General features: G+C 30.9%; 1 protein-coding gene across 4 annotated transcripts; it reads left to right on the top strand.

Annotated features, from left to right (window-relative positions):
- The first annotated feature begins 13 nt into the window (after positions 1-13).
- Positions 14-18794, top strand: Arfip (ADP ribosylation factor interacting protein arfaptin). Of its 4 annotated transcripts, XR_012454105.1 has the most exons (8): positions 15-364; positions 506-674; positions 783-947; positions 1028-1137; positions 5232-5443; positions 7664-7838; positions 12884-13119; positions 13560-18794. XR_012454105.1 is itself a non-coding variant. In XM_074114229.1 (7 exons), the coding sequence occupies exons 2-7, from the start codon at positions 572-574 to the stop codon at positions 13034-13036; spliced, it is 906 nt and encodes a 301-aa protein (XP_073970330.1). In that variant the 5' UTR covers positions 14-364; positions 506-571; the 3' UTR covers positions 13037-18794. The 4 variants fall into 4 exon arrangements, 3 of the variants coding, with proteins under 3 accessions (XP_073970330.1, XP_073970314.1, XP_073970338.1); XM_074114229.1 differs by having other exon boundaries at positions 14-364; positions 506-662; positions 12884-18794; XM_074114213.1 differs by having other exon boundaries at positions 12884-18794.
- The last annotated feature ends 61 nt before the right edge of the window (positions 18795-18855 follow it).

Below are 18855 nucleotides of genomic sequence, written 5' to 3'. Positions count from 1 at the left end.
TCCTTGCTGTGTTACCAACCTTATTAATGATATAAATATTAAGTTCTTTCAATCTTGTTACCCTCATCAAACTGCAGTTTTTTCCTAACATTTTAAAAATCGGTTGACATAATTAAACTAAATATTCTTTTTAATTCAAAATTACGATACACTATTTTATCGATTTCACACTGTATGTCAGCTTAGGAACTAGGAAGTAAGACTTGATAAAGTTAACTGTCTCTGACTAGTGTTGAATGGTTGGAAAGTAAGGTTTGATCCAGAGTTGAGATCATTACAAGATACGGGCGAAAAAAATATTTTTCTTGCAGAAACTAAACTACATGAGACTATACCAGTTATCTCTAGAAGCTGTTATCAAGCTGTAAGTTAACCTATTAGTGATTAGTGAAGATTTGAAGGATCATAATTGCAAAACGAAAATAAATGTTTCTGTTCTACATCGCTTAAAATTAAATATCTAAAATGCTGCTAAAGTACAATTCGAAATATCTTTTCATTGTAGGGTGTGCTTCAGTCCTGGTGTTTAAGAAAGCGTGTATCTCAAAAAAGTTAGTTCTTCTGACTTGTAATGAATGAAGTAAGTAAACCTCTGCACCAAGGAATGGAACCTCCTCATTCAAGATCAGGTAGCATTGAGCACCCAACTTCTCTTCCCCTAAGTAATATTTCAGGTTGGTTACCTTCGCCAACCCCATATTTCTGTGCACAATTAAGTTTTAAGATTTGGATAAATGTGTCAATTTTATTACTAGTTATATATAAGAATTTCTCATTTGTAGCTCCTGCCACGCCAACTAGCCCTAGCCAAAACGGCGACTCCCATCTCGTTAAATCTCAAGCTTCTAAAATAGAAACAATAAAAAACTGGAGTATATCAACCTACAAGTGTACCAAACAATTGATGTTTGAGAAGTTAGGTAAAACGTCAAGAACTGTGGATGCTGGTAAGATGAATACTTCTTAACTTAAAACTCTTTGTTTCGTGTATTGAAACAAATAAATTACATCCTGAAATTTATTTTAGAACTCGAGAGGCAAATAGAACTTCTAAGGGATACGCAAAGAAAATATTCAAACATATTACGTTTGTCCAGGGCATTAGCGAGCCATTTTTATCATGTAGTTCAAACACAGGTATCCGTTAATTTTTTTTTATTTTTAATGTAATTCCTAGAAATAAGTAGGATTTAGAATCAATAAGTAAAAGCTGAAAAGTAAAAAGTGATATGACAACTTTATACATAATGAATGTGCTTATACTATTTTATTACTTTTACGCATTAATCCTATGTAGACGGTAGATAGTTGCGTTTCAAAGACAACACTGAATAAAGGCAATAGGACGATTAAGAAAACTTAATATTAGCATTTGTTAAGAAAAAACACATTAAAGAAGAAATTAGCTCAGTGGTTAGCGTAATGGATTCCCACGCAGAGATCCCGGGTAAATCCAGTTGCTGGCCCTTAGAATTTCTCTCCTTGGAGCTTCTAACAGCTTACAAGATGACTGTTAGAGAGAACATCTGGGGAAAGACTAGAAAAATAACTCATCAAGAATAATTTCGCAAAACCACCTACCTTGGACCAGAAATTGAGTCTGGTAATAACTCTTACACAGTCTTCAATACAGAAAAGTTCTCTCCTTAGTAGAAGAACATTAATTTAACTGCGATGGTATTATGATGGGAAAGTAATTTATGAGATAATTATTTTAAAAGAAACTGCAGATTTTAGAAAGGTCTAGTACCTCTCAAGGAAAAAACAAAAATAGTATTTTGGTGTTTTTGAAGATTTTATTTTTAAGTTCCCTTTATTTTTTTTTAATCTAATTTAAATCAAGTAAATTAATAAAACAAAGCAGGGGTTTTCCCCTTCCTGCAGGGATGACAGCCTGCAAATATATCATTTTCTGTTATGGCATCAAATTGTCGTGGCTGATTGTTGCCACTCGTCTAACATTTTATGTTTCGGCGATTCAGAGTTTTCCAGATGCTGCAACCCTTATTACCATTTCTTCGCTTTAGTACTCGTACTTCTAAGTTATGGACAGTAAATTGCCACAGACATGTAACTGACGCTCTGCAGTTAATAGAACGTTAATCATGATAACAGTCTCAGTTTAGGATTTGTACATCTACCGTGCCAAATCAGAACCGTTCTACAGGGAGTCTCTGGAGAAAAAGTGTAAAAGGAAATTTTTCTCTTGGTTTATTTAATCGTTCTGATCGTTAATCTTCCAACCACAGGAAGAAACAAGAGTACCACATTTCTCTAATAATTGTTCTGGAGACGTCACCGACCCACTTCATACGTATTATTGTATTTAAATGAGACGTTTTGCATCTCTGTTACCATCATCACCGTCTTAAGGGTACACATACAAAGCAAGCTCGTTGCCTGCTTTCAGATCGGCGCTGAAAGGAATAAACATGTTTCCATATTTTCAAATGAGCCTTATCGCTGAAAAAGCTACAAGTTCTTAATTGAAATCGGCACCAATAAATACCGGAATGAATTTTACATCTTCTTTCCAAAATATGCGCCGGTTTTCTCAATACAAGAATAACATAAAGCCTTTATTTTATTTTATTATATATATATATATTTGCCATGCAAGGTAAGTTCTTTTGAAATATATTCACTTTCTGAAAATTGAAAATAATAATTCTTTGATTACTTTTTTGCCTTTTTAAAATTCAATTTATTGAATGAAAACTAACAATTTACTTTTAAATGTAAAGAAAGTATCCTTCAAAAGATTAAATTCATCATTAGAAGTGGCTGCCATCTAATTAAAATAACTGGCAGTTTTATCTGCTTTGTATGTGTTCAGATAGATGCAGGGTAAGCGGAAACTATTCCAAACTTGAAATAGTTAAATTTATTCGTAGCACTCAAGTTCTCCTCTTTCGAAAATATTCAGGTGGTTTCTTTCTGTGGTCGTAATATGATGTGCATGTAATGTGGATGTCAAATGAAACGCGTGTTTCCATAAGATATGAGGTAGGGAAAGGTATCAATAAAATAAATTAAATTTCCACATAATTGGTTATAAGATAGGTATTTTTTTTATGTCGCCATAGTTTTCCTATCCACTACTATCGAATTTATATTTACTTTCTTCATTATATCTAATTTCCAACAAGTATTATCAGCCTCTTCAATATTTGCTGTAAAAAGATTTTTCTCTAGACATACACCTTCAATTTCAAATTGTTTTTCCATGTCCAATTTAAGTTCATTGAGGTGGCCACTGAATCTGTCGGTTAATCTGTCAAGTTACATCATATTTTATAAATGATAATTCTGGAAACTGGTGAATCTGTTTATACAAATTGATCTCATTATTACTTTAAATAAATTGTATGACTCTATCACATAATGCTACAAAACGAGCCTAAGATCTATCATTTGACAGCCACCGATCTGGGTGCAAAATTGCATAGTAAAGTCTTCATTATTTTCCTGGCACAGCTGTCATTCATTCTATTCTTTTTTGCATTGGATTTAATCTTGTTTTGTGGCTCGAATTATTATAGTTAATGATAAATGGAGACTTAAAGTTAGATGTTGCCTGTCTGAAAGGATACATAACACATTTGGCACTTATTCCTTTAAGTAAGAACCAAATCCACGATAGCGTCCTACCATTGATGGTCCTCCAACAGTAGCGCGTACAACAATATTATTCAAAAGAATATTGTTTTTTTAAAAGTAAGTTTTTACTCTATTTAATATAGATTATCCTCTTGTAAGTGTAATGAGATATATTGCGAATAGCATTTCTTCTCGTAATGTACTGTTTTCATCAAAATAACGGACATGTGCCTTCAATAAAGCATTATTATCTGCAATTATGTCCAATTGCATGTAAAGTAAAGAGTTTTAAGAGAATACTTTCAGTTATTTTCAACATTAACTACCATTTCTTCAATTTGTCGCTTTACTGTGCTGAACGCTTAGGGGCAACGTTTTTAAAATTTGAGGTACCTACTGTTTCATTACTGTTAAGATAAATTTTTTTTATGGAGGGTATTATTACAGTTTCTCCAATATTACAGCTTTTCCAATATTAATTGTGAAAGCGATAAGCGTCAGTTAATTCATCTTGGTTCGCTGCTAGTTGTTTCTTAAATGATGCTATGATTGTTGAACGATTTTGAAATTTTTAATATTTTTCTTGAAAATATCTAATGGGTTTGTCCTTTGATTTGTATGCGTTGTAGAAAGATGTACTCGTAATCGTTTTGGCTTCATTGTCTCATTGGATGTTTTATGACGCAATAAAAATATTTGGGATTTATTTGTAACAAATTCTATGAGAATTCTATGTTCAGATACTCTGGCAAACAGCCTCGAACTTGGCATGGGCTCACATTATTTTGTTTGAAGCTGTAGCACGTGCTTACTCTCACAAATCTAACAATGTATTGACCAGAGATAAATTACTTACTATGGCCAGTCTAATGCTAGGTGGTTGTAGCGAAATTAGTTTAATTTATGTAACGTGAATTAAACTTACGCACCGGAGATACAAATAGTATATTTTCAGAAATTTTAATATAACACTAAAGAATTTTATTAAAAGCAATAAAATGATATTAAAACGTCTTTCTAATGTTTTTAAACGTATTTTAAAATTTTTAAAAAAAGTAAAGTGCTTCACAGAGAGAGACTATTGGAGGGTTGTCCTAAACCCCAAACACCCAGCAGTGCTCAATAGAATTTTCCCGGGAAAGCACTAAGAGGAAAACAGAACTATTTTTTGTGAGTAATAATTACCAACTTTAAAAAAAATCGCAGGAGCATCTTTTGAGAAAATCTCAAAAAATAAAAATTAAACTTTTCAGTAAAGTGAAAATATACTCAAAAAAGTAAATAATAAAAAATAATAATGAATTAAACATTATTGATAGGATGAATTACGTAAAATAAATAAAACAGAAACAATATTTTGTTGGAAGAATTTTTGAAAAAAGTAAATTTGAGAACTTAGTATGCAATAGGTAATTGTAATAAATGACGTAAATGGGCAGCTTCAATAATTGTTAATTAAAAAGTTTTAAAAAGTTATTGAATATCTCTAAAACTTTGCTATTATTATTTTTTTATAATTATTTTTAAATTTGAAAACTGGACAAAGAATTATACAATTCCCAAAATTATTCATTTTCAAAGTATGTTGGAGGTACATTAAGGTTTTATTTTATGCTTGTTATAATTTATAGCATGCTCTTGGAGAAGCATTTTCTGATCTGGCTCAAAAATCTCCTGAATTGCAAGAAGAATTTCTTTACAATTCTGAAACTCAAAGGAATTTAACAAAAAATGGAGAGACCCTTTTGAGTGCCCTGAATTTTTTCGTTTCATCTGTGAATACATTGTGCAACAAGACCATAGAAGACACCCTTCTTACTATTAGGCAGTATGAATCAGCAAGGTAAGAGTTAAGAGATTAAAAAAATAGTAATGTATTGGAGGTATACATATTTACAACTTTTGATTTTATTTTTGGAAAAGAAAATTTTAAACTAATAAAATTAAAAAAACTGAACGAAAATTTTAAGTTTTTACGTTCTCGAGCCTAAATCATCAATACAAGTGAGAAATTTTTGCGCAATTGTTTCTAAATATTTAAATTATTACTGTTTCTCACTTCATTATTTTGCACTCTTGACTCCTCACCTTTGTTCAGACACAATTTTATAACCTGCCAACAGAGACCCTTGTTTTCGTGATCATATCTACAAGAATATTATTTTACCTACTTTGGCCAAAATGTTCCTCAAGAACTAAGTATCATTCATAACCAAAAGCTTTGCTGTAAAATTACTTTTGATTAAAAGTAGATTTGTAAAAAAAATCTTCTTATGATGCTTTTTAATGAAAATTATAGAGCTTTAAAAAAAATTATTACTTTCATTACCTAGTCAACTCACTATTGTCAGAAGTAGCAAAGCTTTGGACTTACGCCGCAAATGTTAAGCTGTCAAGACAATTTGATTTTGCAAAAGATGTTTCATGATCAGGAGCACCAGCTTAAGTGGCTTAAACCTTCTGGAGACGTTAGGTCTTCAGGCAAAATCAATGAAAAATTGCTGTAAAGATATATGCTGTTACGGATTTACAAAAGTGAGTTTTATAAAATGTTACGATTTCAATTGTTTTCATAATTATCAATCAGTGATAATGGAAAAGGAGATATTGTGATTTAATTCTTCAGGCGTTTCATTTTAATAAGGTTATGAGATAACTGAAAGCATAATAATTATATCGTCGGTGCACGTTTGTTTTATTTCATTTTAAGAGCTTTCGTATTTGTATCCGTCTTCATACAAGGTTTATCTTGTGAGGATAGAGAATTTGAGATCCACTTATAAGACTACTGACGAAACTTCATACCGCTGGCTGCAAAGTTAAATTATCTATGTACATCTGGCGCAATGTTATTAAGGATAAAATCATTGATATTATATACCATTGCTAATAAATCAAGTACGCAGTAAAAGTGTTAACTATCCCTAATGTATATTTGGAACATTTAGATGGACGAGAAGAAGGCTGAAAGATGGAGTACTTCATTATTTAGACGAAAAAACAGCGACTACTGGTTCTTGTCAAGCGTTCGAAGAGGTAGCGAAGAAGCTGGACGTAAAAATAAATGAGGCGAAATAAATTTCATGGTTTTTAAAGTAAAAACTTGCTGGTGATGGAATAATCGACGAATATCAAGAGATTAATCAAATTCAATAAATAAATTCAGATATCTAAGGGTAGTTTTAATGCCAAAATTGAAGATAGTGCAACATAAAAGGCTGGTTGGTGCTTCCAAGAACCGCACGAATTCTTAGTTTCCGAGAACTATAACGAGAGGTGAAAGTGATAATTTACAAATCTTATTGAATATAGTGGTAGTCTATGCAGTGAAACAAAGGTGCTAGAAAAGAGGGTTATAGAATGTTCATTGCTTAGGAGTGCAAGATCAACACCAAAGGTAGTACCAAAGTTTCGAAAATAGTTTAATAAAAGCCAGGAGCAGGATTTTGTAGAATGGATTAAGAGGTAAAAATTGAAATGGGCACGTTATAAGATTAGAAGTTTTCAGAATTTCGAAGAAAATGATGGTGAGGTGCTAAGGGACCAATAGAAGAAGGAGGCTTAGGGTCTGGGGATAAGTTCTTGGAGATGTATTGCATCGGTGAGAGAAGATTGGAGAGAATTATTAAGGAGGCCAAAGTCCTTCGAGTACCTTAGATCCAAAGAAAAAAAAGTTTATATACAGTTTTTAATAGCTGCGATAAAAGTTACTTTTTTTTAATACTAGATTTACCTGCTATAATAAATATACCCATTTCTACCAGAACCAGTCAAAATGACTGGTCTTTTTTTAAGGTCCGAACTAGCTAAAAAATTGTGGGGTACAGTTGGATACACCTTGCTTCCACTTTCCTATGTTTTCTTTAATAGAAACCACAGTTTTTTTTTAGTAATCGAGCATTAAAAAGTTGCTTTAAGCGATACCAGCTTTTGTGCCCTGCCTGTTAAACTCTGGAAGAAAAATGATCAACAGTTAATCTTAGTAAATACTCTAGAGTAACAAACAAATCCCCTAGACAGTTTCTTGTAGTGAACATTCTACAAACAAGTTTCTTTATAACAGGATAGAGTACGATGCTTATCGAACAGATGTGGAGATGCTTCTCCAAGCTCCACGTAGCGAGGCAACCTCTGCACGCCTGGAAGAAGCTCAGATGTCTTTTGATCAGCACAAAGAAACATTTGAAAAGCTGAGGTCCGATCTCACCGTGAAACTGAAATTTCTTGACGAAAATAGGGTAAGATTACTAATTTGTTTACTTGTAATATTTATTTGTTAAAATATTCTGAGGAAAGATAGTCATTAGCTTGATAATAAAATAAATGATACGAACCCCGAGTGAAAAGCGTTTCATGAGGTCTTTTTTTCTTCAATTTCTGGGGGACAGATTTACATATATTCTTTAAATTTTGCTTTGAGAACAAGTTCTTGGTCTTTTATGTATTAAAACTGTCCGGTAGGACAGTTGTATAAGGGTTGACCATCAAAAACTGCACGAAAAAGTGTAACGTTGAAAAACACCCAACTTTGACAATTTTTTTCTATTTTTCTATAAAAGATAAAATTCCCAAATTTTCTTTATAATATAGGGCAAATCCTCCTTTATAACTGTAATTTTTTTGCAACCACCCAGATCTAATAGGTTTCGAGAAAAAAGTTGCCGAAAATGAGCAAAAACGGCTTTTTCAAAAAATCTTCTTCTTCTTCTTCTTCTTCTTCTTCTTCTTGTTGTTGTTCTTGTTACCTTTTTTGTAAACAACGTAGCGCCTAAACGCGTGAACCGATTTTCATGAATGAGGTGTCATTCGATTCGGAATTTTATGTAGATGTGCCTTTTGGGGGTCTCGGCCCTGTACATCGAATGGGAGAGGAGTTAGCCCCCTTTATGTAAGGCCCCCTCCAAAATTATTATTACTAATTACTCTGTAAATCTTGGCCCGATTTTGATAAAATTTGGTAGGATGATAGGGTTAGGGCTCCCCTACCTAACAATAAAGCGACGATCTGCTCTTACACTTGTTAAGGGGAAGTATAGCAATCGTTTCAAATTATCGACACGTGAACCGATTTTCATGAATGAAGTGTCATTCGAATCGAAATTTTGTACAGATTTGTACTTTAAAAGTCTCGACGCTATGCCTCATAAGGAGGGGAGTTCGCCCCACCCAAATAAGGCCCTTTCTAAAACTATTATTACCAATATTTCTACAAAGCTTAGTCCGATTTTGATAAAATTTAGCTCAAATAAAGTGGTTAATGCTCCTCTACGTGGCTGTGAAGTGCCATCATGCTCTTACACCTACTAAGAGGAAGTACTGCAATCGTTAAAATTATCAATGAGTGAACCGATTTACATCAATGAATTGTCGTTCGATTCAAAATCTTTGCCTTTTAGGGAGAAGTACTGTAATCGCAGTTTATTTTTCTTGCTCCTCTTAAAAGGAAGTACTGAAATCGCAGTTTAATTTTGCTATTTACGTACAAATACCTTCCTATTTTATTCAAAACGCTTTCTCAAAAAAATGGTTATTGAGGATGGTTTGGGGACCGCAACTATAATCATTCTTTAAAAAGATCTCTCCAGTGGTAGTTACGGTTCCGATTTAACACCTTATCAGGTTATAATGATAGAATAGCTTATTCCAAATTTTAAAAAATCTGTAAAGCAGACGTAACTTTGCAAATAGACAAAAAGGAAAATCTATCCAAAAGGTACAAAAATCTCCTTAACAAAAACTTACAGTTTTAAAAGTTAAGTATAAGGGTTGATTAAACGCCAAAAGGTACACAAATCAGCAGTTCCCAACATTTCATTAATACTTCATTGATATAATTTAAGTAATTTTACTGCATTAACTTTTCCTTCACATTTTTTAGAATTTATTAGATGTCACAGACCCTTATGCTGGCCAGTTCATTCATAATATTTTTTTATTATAATTATGATAAAATGAGTGATGAATTATTCTGAGTAGTCACATATACATGCATGTTAAAGTAGAAAAAAACAAAGTTAGAGTCGGCCACTTTTTAAATTTCAATCACGGAGGATTCAAAACAATATTTCAGTCTTAAATTCGTCTTACCGAAATATTCGTGAGCACAAATAACATACATTTAATAACAAGTAGATTATTCAACAATATTTACTCATTTCTCAATTGTAATTTAATTTAGTCCCCCTAATTTTACTTATGGTAAAATACTGGAATAATTAGCTGTCCTAAAAATATGCATATCTTTATTTTCTTTATTTTATATTACATATATATAACATTGTGGGAAGAACACCTAGATTGAGAATGTAATTGAAGAAAACTATATTATTTGCGATAAAGCCAGATTATTTATTACTTATTATTACAAACGTTTGACTACAACATAAAATAACAATTACTTTAATCGAAGAATGAACTTAAACCAATGATTTTTATTTAAAAATAAAAATAAATGCATAAAATCATTGATGTAAAAAAAGTTTATGAATTTTTTAGCCTCTTATTTTTTTAATATTTTTTATAACGTTTTCTTTTTCACCTGTGATTAATAGTTTGATTATTATAGATAAATAGATATTACAGTCAATCTAAGTTAAATGGTGTGCTACTTGAGTAAATATTTTGTAGACGAAAATGGCCAGCATAAGGGTCTGTGACATCTAATAAATTCTAAAAAATGTGAAGGAAAAGTTAATGCAGTAAAATTACTTAAATTATATCAATGAAGTATTAATGAAATGTTTGGAACTGCTGATTTGTGTACCTTTTGGCGTTTAATCAACCCTTATACTTAACTTTTAAAACTGTAAGTTTTTGTTAAGGAGTAAATAAAGGCATTCAACTATTTCTGAAGCTGCAAATATATATTTTAACAAAAAATACTTTTCTAAATGAAAGACGAAAGGGAACCCTTATAAGCAATAAAGATTTATAATTTAATCAATTCAATAAAATACTAATGCGCTAAAATTATTTATATGAAGGATATGTTATTAAATTTCTGAAAAAGCGACGAGTTTTAATGTATTTTAATTAAGGAAAACATTTTGCAAAGGCGAATATTAGTGTTAAAAGTCCCAGTAGTAGTGAAAGAAGAACAGGGAAGAATATTAAAAACTTATTTCAAATAGAAACACTTCAACTTACCTGAAAGATGATATTATGAAATTATGGACATATTATCGTGTAATCAGTCCATAAACTTTTTAAACTAAAAGTACTTCTTAAGGAAGTTAAGTAGCTTATAGGAATAACAAAAAGTTATTGGGCATTTTAAAGAATAAATTATTAAGTTCAATAGTTACGACATAAGAAATAAGAAACAGTTTAAATAGAACATAATGAAATCGTTTCTTTAGTATTGCTAATGTTGGGCAAAGGGTACAAAATCACAACGCTTTCACTATCGTCACATCGCAAAAAATAAAAATTAAATAATTAGCCATAACATTTTTAAATATAAATTTCGTAGTTGCATTTCTCAGAATTTTCCCAAAAATTAAGTGAAAAATGCGTTCTGTAAAAATTGTATTTCGGGTTGAAAATAAGTTCTTTTAACTCACAATATGAGCAACAAAATTTGTGAAAATGTTATGAATGAATGGACAGGTGTTGGTCTAGTGGTTAAGAGCGTGGGTTTGCAATTGGCGAATCCCGCTTATATTATTTGTTAAAAAAAAACTGTTTATTGTAAAATATGTGCTTCCGCCTCCGAGCATGATACCGAATTGGTTGGTAGTTGGACTTTAAGCTCCACCTGAAATGATAGGCGATTGCTTTACTTGCTGCTTAATACTGCAGTGTCACTGAAATAATATTTTAGAGGGCCAAAATGACATTTTAGAAATGCTTTAATCGATTTTTTTTTTTAAATAAAAATCTTTCTTTAGTGACATTTTCGAAAAAAACATTTTAAAAAAGTGCTACTTGCAGTTGAGGGATCTGACCGCCAGGTTACGTTTGGGTCCCATAGTGGCGCCCATATGTATATTTAGGAATTCAGCGATTTTTAGTTTTTGATCTTGAGTGTTCACGTGCAATGTTCTCTGGAAATTGCCTCTTTTTCAATGAATCTGAAAATGAATATTTCCTATGAAAATCTCGATCCCGAAAATTTGATAGAGGAAAATACTTTATTTTACTAGGATTAATTAAAAAAAAAAAGTGAAATATTGACACGTTAGAACTCTAATCTTAATTTCGGCTGATTGTTAGAAAGTCAGTGTTGAATAATCTTGTCTGTCCACTGCTTTTACACTACTGCAATATACGTTTTATGAAATGGTTATGTCTACATGTCTACATCGTGGTCGACTAGTCGTGATCCCTGGTAACCTTATAATCTCTCGTGTCATCATGAATCGAAGAACTTGTACTTTGGTTCTGTTATGGGCAGGTCCAGCTCGATATAATTACAGATTTGTAGAAAAGAAACATTTACAGTTGAGAGCCTAAGAAACAGCGATGTTGATGGTAATGTTGGGAGCGATCTATTTATTGCTAAGTTAGCTGGATGTAGATTTAAAATTAAAATTATTTACTGGGTTTGTGGTGAGGATAGGGATATTTTCGTATGTTTTTTTGGAAAATCCATTAATATTTTTTCGAAATGCCTAATACTTGTTTTTCACATGTTGATACTTTTTACATAATAGCATGCAGAAACTTCAGAAGTTTGAAGTTTTATTCTATTACGATCTTCTTGACTTTGTGAACATTACTATAAAATGGATTAACAGAGAAGTGCTGAGCTATGTGATTAGCATATTGGATTCCACGCGTGATCCCAGGTTCGAATCTGGCCGTTGTCCCTTAGATTTTCTCTTTCTAGTAGCTTCTTACAGCTTACTTTACAATAATAGACAATGTTGCCTGTAACGAGAAAACACTGTCCAGAAGCCAACTAAGGAAAAAGTTCCGTGTGCCTGCAATAATCTCAGATTCTGTCCCCTTATATTAAAAAAAAGAAGTATGATATCTAACTTTTAAAGGACATACACAATAACCAAAAAGCTTTTACTTTGGATCCAATAGGAATTATGTGAAACATAAGTGAAGAAGTCAAATAAGAAAAATTAGGCAGGATAAAGTAAACAGAAATGTGCTTTTTTGTGCGTTTGTTCTTGAAAACAAAATATTAAGAACGACTTGTTAGTTTGCGCTGATCTATCTCTATCGCATCTCATATAATTATTTTGCTTACTCTTTTTTTTTTCCTTTTTGTCAACATATGTATATAAAATGAATAACTTTGATTATTTTAAAAATATACTCTGTTTCACAGATAAAAGTAATGCATAAACAACTACTTTTATTCCACAATGCAATATCTGCCTACTTTTCTGGAAATCAACAAGCGCTGGAAGCAACTCTCAAGCAATTCAACATCAAGGTCAAATCTCCTAATTCATCAATCCCGTCTTGGTTAGAACAGTAGTCATCAGCTCTGTCTCACGTGATAGACGGCGGGAGGTCTCCAGTTGATGGAGGTGGGGGAGGATCTTACATCTGCGCCTACAAGTAATTCTTTCATTAACTCCTGCCGAGTTTTTACCACGAGAGACAGATCCCCCTGTTCCTGGTTTTTCTCCCTTCCTAAACATTATTTTAATTAATACACAAGACATCTGCAGCCTAATGTTCGCGAAGATTTTCTTGATTTCTGAAAATTTTGTTACCATCAAGACTTGATAGAAAATCAATGCAAAAGAAAGACATTTAATATGTAAACAAAAAGGTAACGCATTTGGGTAGAGATAATATTTATTTTTTTCTTGCATTGATAGTCATATTGACGAAAAATTTAATATCTCCAACTGTAATCAATATTTTCAAAATTCTCTCTACTAAGAAGTCTGGGAAACAATTTTTTCAGGTTTCACCATCTAGGAAATAAAATAATCTTATTGATTAAGCTAATTTTTTTATTTATTTATAATTAAGTATTAATATTTTCACAGTGTTTGGAATGTCTTTTTAAATACATATGTACGTTTTTTGGACAAAATTAGTCGTTCTCAGATTTCGTCGATAATTAAATCAAGAGCTAAACTCGTAATTTATTTTATTACCTATTGAGATATCAGATACCAAATATGAAACTGTGTAATTTGATTTCTGGCCAAGATGATTACCAGTGAAGATTAAAATTGAGATTTGTCGGAAAATGTGTTTTCTTCTAAATAGCTATAATTAAAAAAGCATAATTGTTGAAAAATAATTGTTACACACTGTTGTCCTTATTTATACCTGCACAGTTTAGAATACAGAGTAGAACCTATTTCATTCATTTGTTGCGATTCTTATGGGTAATCTAGATGGAATAGTAAGCTACCGAGTTGGCTATGATTTGTTTGTCCTGTACCTAATTGTGAATAATTTTTAACAAGAAAGTAGTAGTCATTTCATTCCTGTCATTTTTTGGTATAGATTATTTGCATATTTTTTCGTATGTTTAATTTCTAGACATCTAAATAAAATAAAAAAATTACATCGTCAACTGTTCTAAAGCATCTAAATATAAATGTAAACTAGGCATTTCAGAATTATTAAAAAATTACTGATATATTTGAAAAAATTAACGAAGAGGAAATTTGACAGTGAAATGTCGCGGGTGATCTTGTATATTTTAACTGCATCTGAATAAAATTCGGGCATTACAAAAACAACACATAAAAAAAGTGAATGTCACTTTATAATTTTTTGTATTGAAATACCCAAAAAAAACTTTGAACGATAAATTTAGGCTGGCATATTTTTTTTCCATTTTGTGTTAAGTTGAAGTAGTTCGAAGCAAAATGATGCAATTATATTTTAATTAAATCATATAATTGAAAGAATAATCATAAAGAATTTGAGCTCATGATTTTAAAAAAACTTAGGACCATTCTATTTTGTAACTATATATTTATTTTATTTATTTATATATTTATTTTATTAATATAAATGGCACTTAATTTCAATTAATAATAATTAAATCTATGAGAAATACAAAAAAAAATTATTACTTATTGCTTTTTATTTTTTTCAAAAATTCGTATATTTTGCACGTATTGACTAATGGTCAACTTTATATACTTAAAACACTCATTTAATTGTAGAAGTTGTTTGTTTTAACACGATAATTAAATTCGTACATTAAATTTTGGAAGAAGTGCGAATTAGGTAATACACCATTTTGTATTATTAGTTCTTACTACATTAGATAAGCAGTTACCTTTGCAATTAGTTGTGCAACTTTTTGAAGTGATATTTCTCATTCCTCAATTTTTCGATTTTATCTTATACTTACTTACCTTTGTAAAGATTTATTTATTATTATTATTATTTATTTATTTCTGTTAACACCTCAAAAGACTTTTTCAAAGAACAAAAAGGAACTACACAAAAATTCATGAAAAAGTATAAAATGATTAATAAATCTCATGCTTCTTCGCGCGAATCGAATCTGTCTCTTCCCTCTCTCTACATGCAGCGTTCTGAAATATTGTCGGTTTTTTAGGTTAATTAACTCTGATTTGATCTGGGGAATAGGTTGTTTTAAGGTATAGAACCAGATCCCAATTGCTGCGACCTTGGATATTAGGTCATTGGGCCTTTACGAAAGTGGCTAGATATTGCTTTCGGCAAAACATTTAAGACTCCTAAAGTCTTAGAATGAGGATGAGTAAGAATACCAGAAAATCGTGGTTGCCATACTACCCTGTGTAGTGTACATACTCTATGTTACGCCCCTAATGGTATTGGCGAATAACGTCGAGTAGATCACCAAGAAAATGCTTGTACCCCTAGCATATATGTGCATCATTGGAACAGAGGATTTACTCACGGCTGGAATGAAAATAATGTTCGATTTTTCACTTTCGCATATTGGTTGAGAATAGTTAAGGAAGGTATTGAAAGTTGAGAGATGTACTGGTCTTTCGAAATAAGATTTTATGACAACTGAATCTTCTGACTAGTCTCTGAGAAATGACTTGATAACTTCAGTTCCTTCAAGAATTGTCGGTGATGCTGAATTTTTGACGTAGAGCCTGTTTGATGTTAAAGATCATGCAATTTATGGTATCTAGTGATTGAGCTTCTCCCGCGGTACACACGGGTTCTTTGAGCAAGTTTTTTTAAAGGCAGATACTTGTTAGTTCCGTCCCTGTCTCAAGAGCACGAAACCACCTATTCAGTTAACTGCTCTTTTTTTTTCTCTTGAGTAAACTAGGTTTTTTTTGCGCTTTGCTCAATCTAAGACTTTTATATTTGAAGTAAGCTATTGTTACTTAAGGCGCGTAAACATCTGAGGTCATTATCGTCCGTTATATAGTTCTGTGGAGTTTTATCTCCAGCTGCAGCGTTATTTCTTTTACAAATGTCCAAGTTGTTCACTTTGAATGGATTTGATTGACCACCATTACACTGCTAATGAATGAAGTTGTTTTCCTCTTGGCTACGCATGATCAAATTTCTATTGTTGTGTTTTGTCGTTTGTTTAGCCGCTTTCCATTTTGCTTTGTTTTACATGTAAGTAAATTATTATTTAGAAATAAGATTAATAAGCGATTTGATTTATAGAAATAACTGCTGAAATCTGTTTCGATGGCTTTCAATTCTCTTTCTTTTCAATAATATAAATTTTCTTAGTTTGGAAATTGTCAGTATTGGAAAAATGATATAGTCGCAACATATCGTATTAGAATTTATTACTTCATTAAGAATTTACTATTTTCTTTTAATAATTTTTTTTCCTTTAGTTAATGAGTCCGCTTGTATTCATATTGTAAAACGAAATTTTGTAATTTTTTATCTGCACCTTATTTATTATCTAGAAAAGTATCTAATAAAATTAATTTTGTAATCATCTACTAACGTTCAACTCAAAAGTTACATTCCACTAACCTGAATTGTTGCAGACTTCAGTCAGATTTTTTGAAAGATGAACTCTTTCTAATGATGATTCATACTTAATAATTAGTTAAAACAACCATACGGTAGATAAACGTGCGTTAGATCAAGGTGCTTGAAGTTGGAAAGAATGAAATATTCTATTTAATATAAATATGTGTTATATATATATATATATATAAAATAACTTAAGTAAATGGGAAAAGATCTTCTCTTAAAATTAATTTGTAGGTTCAAGTGTGGACATTCCTGATGAATAAAGAACAAATTTACAAATATAGCATTAATTTATCCTATTTTCGGGAATAGACAATACTTAAATAAGGTTATGAAGAAAATGTATTTAATTATGTAACTGTTTGTGATGCGTAAAATATGTACAATATAAGAAGACACATTCCGTGACTCTGCGCATTAGCAAGTAGAAATAAGTGATAATAATGTAATACAGTTGAAGTTCTAGTTATTTTGTCTTTATATTGCTGTCACTTCTAAATTTTTTTTATATTATGAAACGGTATTTTCTTCATATAGAAACTTTTATGTTCTGCACCTTCCTTTTTCGTTATCCTCTCTCTTCAATTCTCGGTATTTTCTCCTTAATTTTTTGTTTTGATTTTATATGTGTAATATAATGGCTTATAATAAAGCAGCTCTAATAATATGCTTAAGCTTTATATTCTATTTAATGTACACATTAAAACTGTCCGGTAGGACAGTTGTGTAAGGGTTTTAATATTTTAGCTTCCCTTACTTCTGTATCAGGAATTATTGAATGTTTATTTGAATGTTCAGAATTGAAATTTCTCTGGAGTGGTTTGAATTTCTAAATTATGAAAAAAACAAGCGTGCGTTCATTTATGCAGAAACAAGTTATCACACACCAAACATTAAGGAATCGCTAACTAAGTTGGTGAAGTTCTGTTTCCATCACAAGATTTCGATAATGTTTTGACTACACCTTTATTTCCCCTCGATTTTCTTAAATTGGCTCCGCTATATCTTTCAAATTTGTTAGCAAACTAAACAAATTTAGTCTCCATGATTATGGTGTTTATTTGTAATATTTTTTGTTGATAATTTATTTTGGAGAGGTATTAATTAGGACAATTTTAAAGTTTCCTTTAAGTACTATATCAGTTGCCATATATAACAGTTCTTTGCTTTAGCAATTAACTAATTTAATTTACTTTCAATTCAAGCTTGTTTAGATTTAATTGCAATAAGGGATTTTATGTTTTCTTAAAAAAGAAAAAATCTATCATAGTCATTACATCTATGAAGTCAAAAATCGCAGGATATAAATTGCCAACGTTTTCTTTGGAAATGACTTTACTAGAATATGAATAAGAAAGAAAATGCTTCTTTTCAATAAAATGTATTTCATTTAATATGAAATTTTATACAGTAAAAAAAAAAAAATGTGTATTATATACTCGTTTACATAATATATACTCCTTTCTTTGCTTTATAGTAATGAAAATAAAGTTGGGCTGTTACACTGGTAATTTTACCATGCTTTATTATCTAGCCTGAAAATCACTTGTATGAGGGATTGGTTGAGAAAATATGCCCTCAAAGCAGAGAAAGGCCACAAACAGTAAAGCCACAGGGTGTCATCTCTGTGATAGATTTGACGCTCTTCGTCATCTTAAAGACATTAAGTAGACGTTTTTAAAATATAAGTGTGAATGAATAAAATCTAACCAGTGGTTGATTCATTATTATTAAACAGTGAAGTAGTACTTACTGAATAATTGTTTTTTACACCAATAAATGCTAAACCATTTATGATTATTGAGCTGGAAAGTGTGTTACATGTAAATTAAATTATGTTTATATGTACATGAATGAACTATATAATGAAACGCTTATTATTTCTGGCTCTACAGCTCAAATAGTCATCCTTAATGTAATTAGTGATTAATCATTGCCAGTTAACAAAACCATCTGAATGTTAGGAAACATTCCAAATATGTTAATAACAAAAAATTAAGCTGGTTTCAAGAAAGTCATTTTCGTTTTTTATGACTGTATTTTTTTCTTTGTATATTTAATTGAATGATTTTTTCATTAATGGTATTTTAAGCAATATCATTTTTCTGTATGAGAAAGTATAAGAGAGGATTAAGATGGGATTTTTTTATCAAAATGAAAGCTATTATTTATTAGTATAAATCATAATCAATCTTAAATTAAAAAGAAAAAAAAGAAAAGCGTAATGTAATAGTTATAAAATAAGAAGTTGTGCCGTGAACATTTAAAGTTGCTAAATAAATAATTTATGCTTGTTGCTATTATTTGCTGTTTTTTAAAATTTAATTTTGTTGTAGCTTTCTACATATGTATATCCTTAATTGA

Source organism: Rhodnius prolixus, unplaced genomic scaffold (genome assembly GCF_049639745.1).
Source record: "Rhodnius prolixus isolate KJV_2025 unplaced genomic scaffold, Rpr scaffold_1, whole genome shotgun sequence".
Lineage (NCBI taxonomy): Eukaryota > Metazoa > Arthropoda > Insecta > Hemiptera > Reduviidae > Rhodnius > Rhodnius prolixus.
Note: the sequence above shows the minus strand (reverse complement) of the source record. Positions and strands in the feature narration are given on the sequence as shown.

Coding starts and splice junctions, on each gene's coding strand:
- Arfip (XM_074114213.1), top strand. CDS start 572: ATGAATGAAGTAAGTAAACCTCTGCACCAAGGAATGGAACCTCCTCAT. Junction 5,444..7,663: donor AGGCAGTATGAATCAGCAAG/GTAAGAGTTAAG, acceptor TCTTTATAACAG/GATAGAGTACGATGCTTATC. Junction 7,839..12,883: donor AATTTCTTGACGAAAATAGG/GTAAGATTACTA, acceptor TCTGTTTCACAG/ATAAAAGTAATGCATAAACA.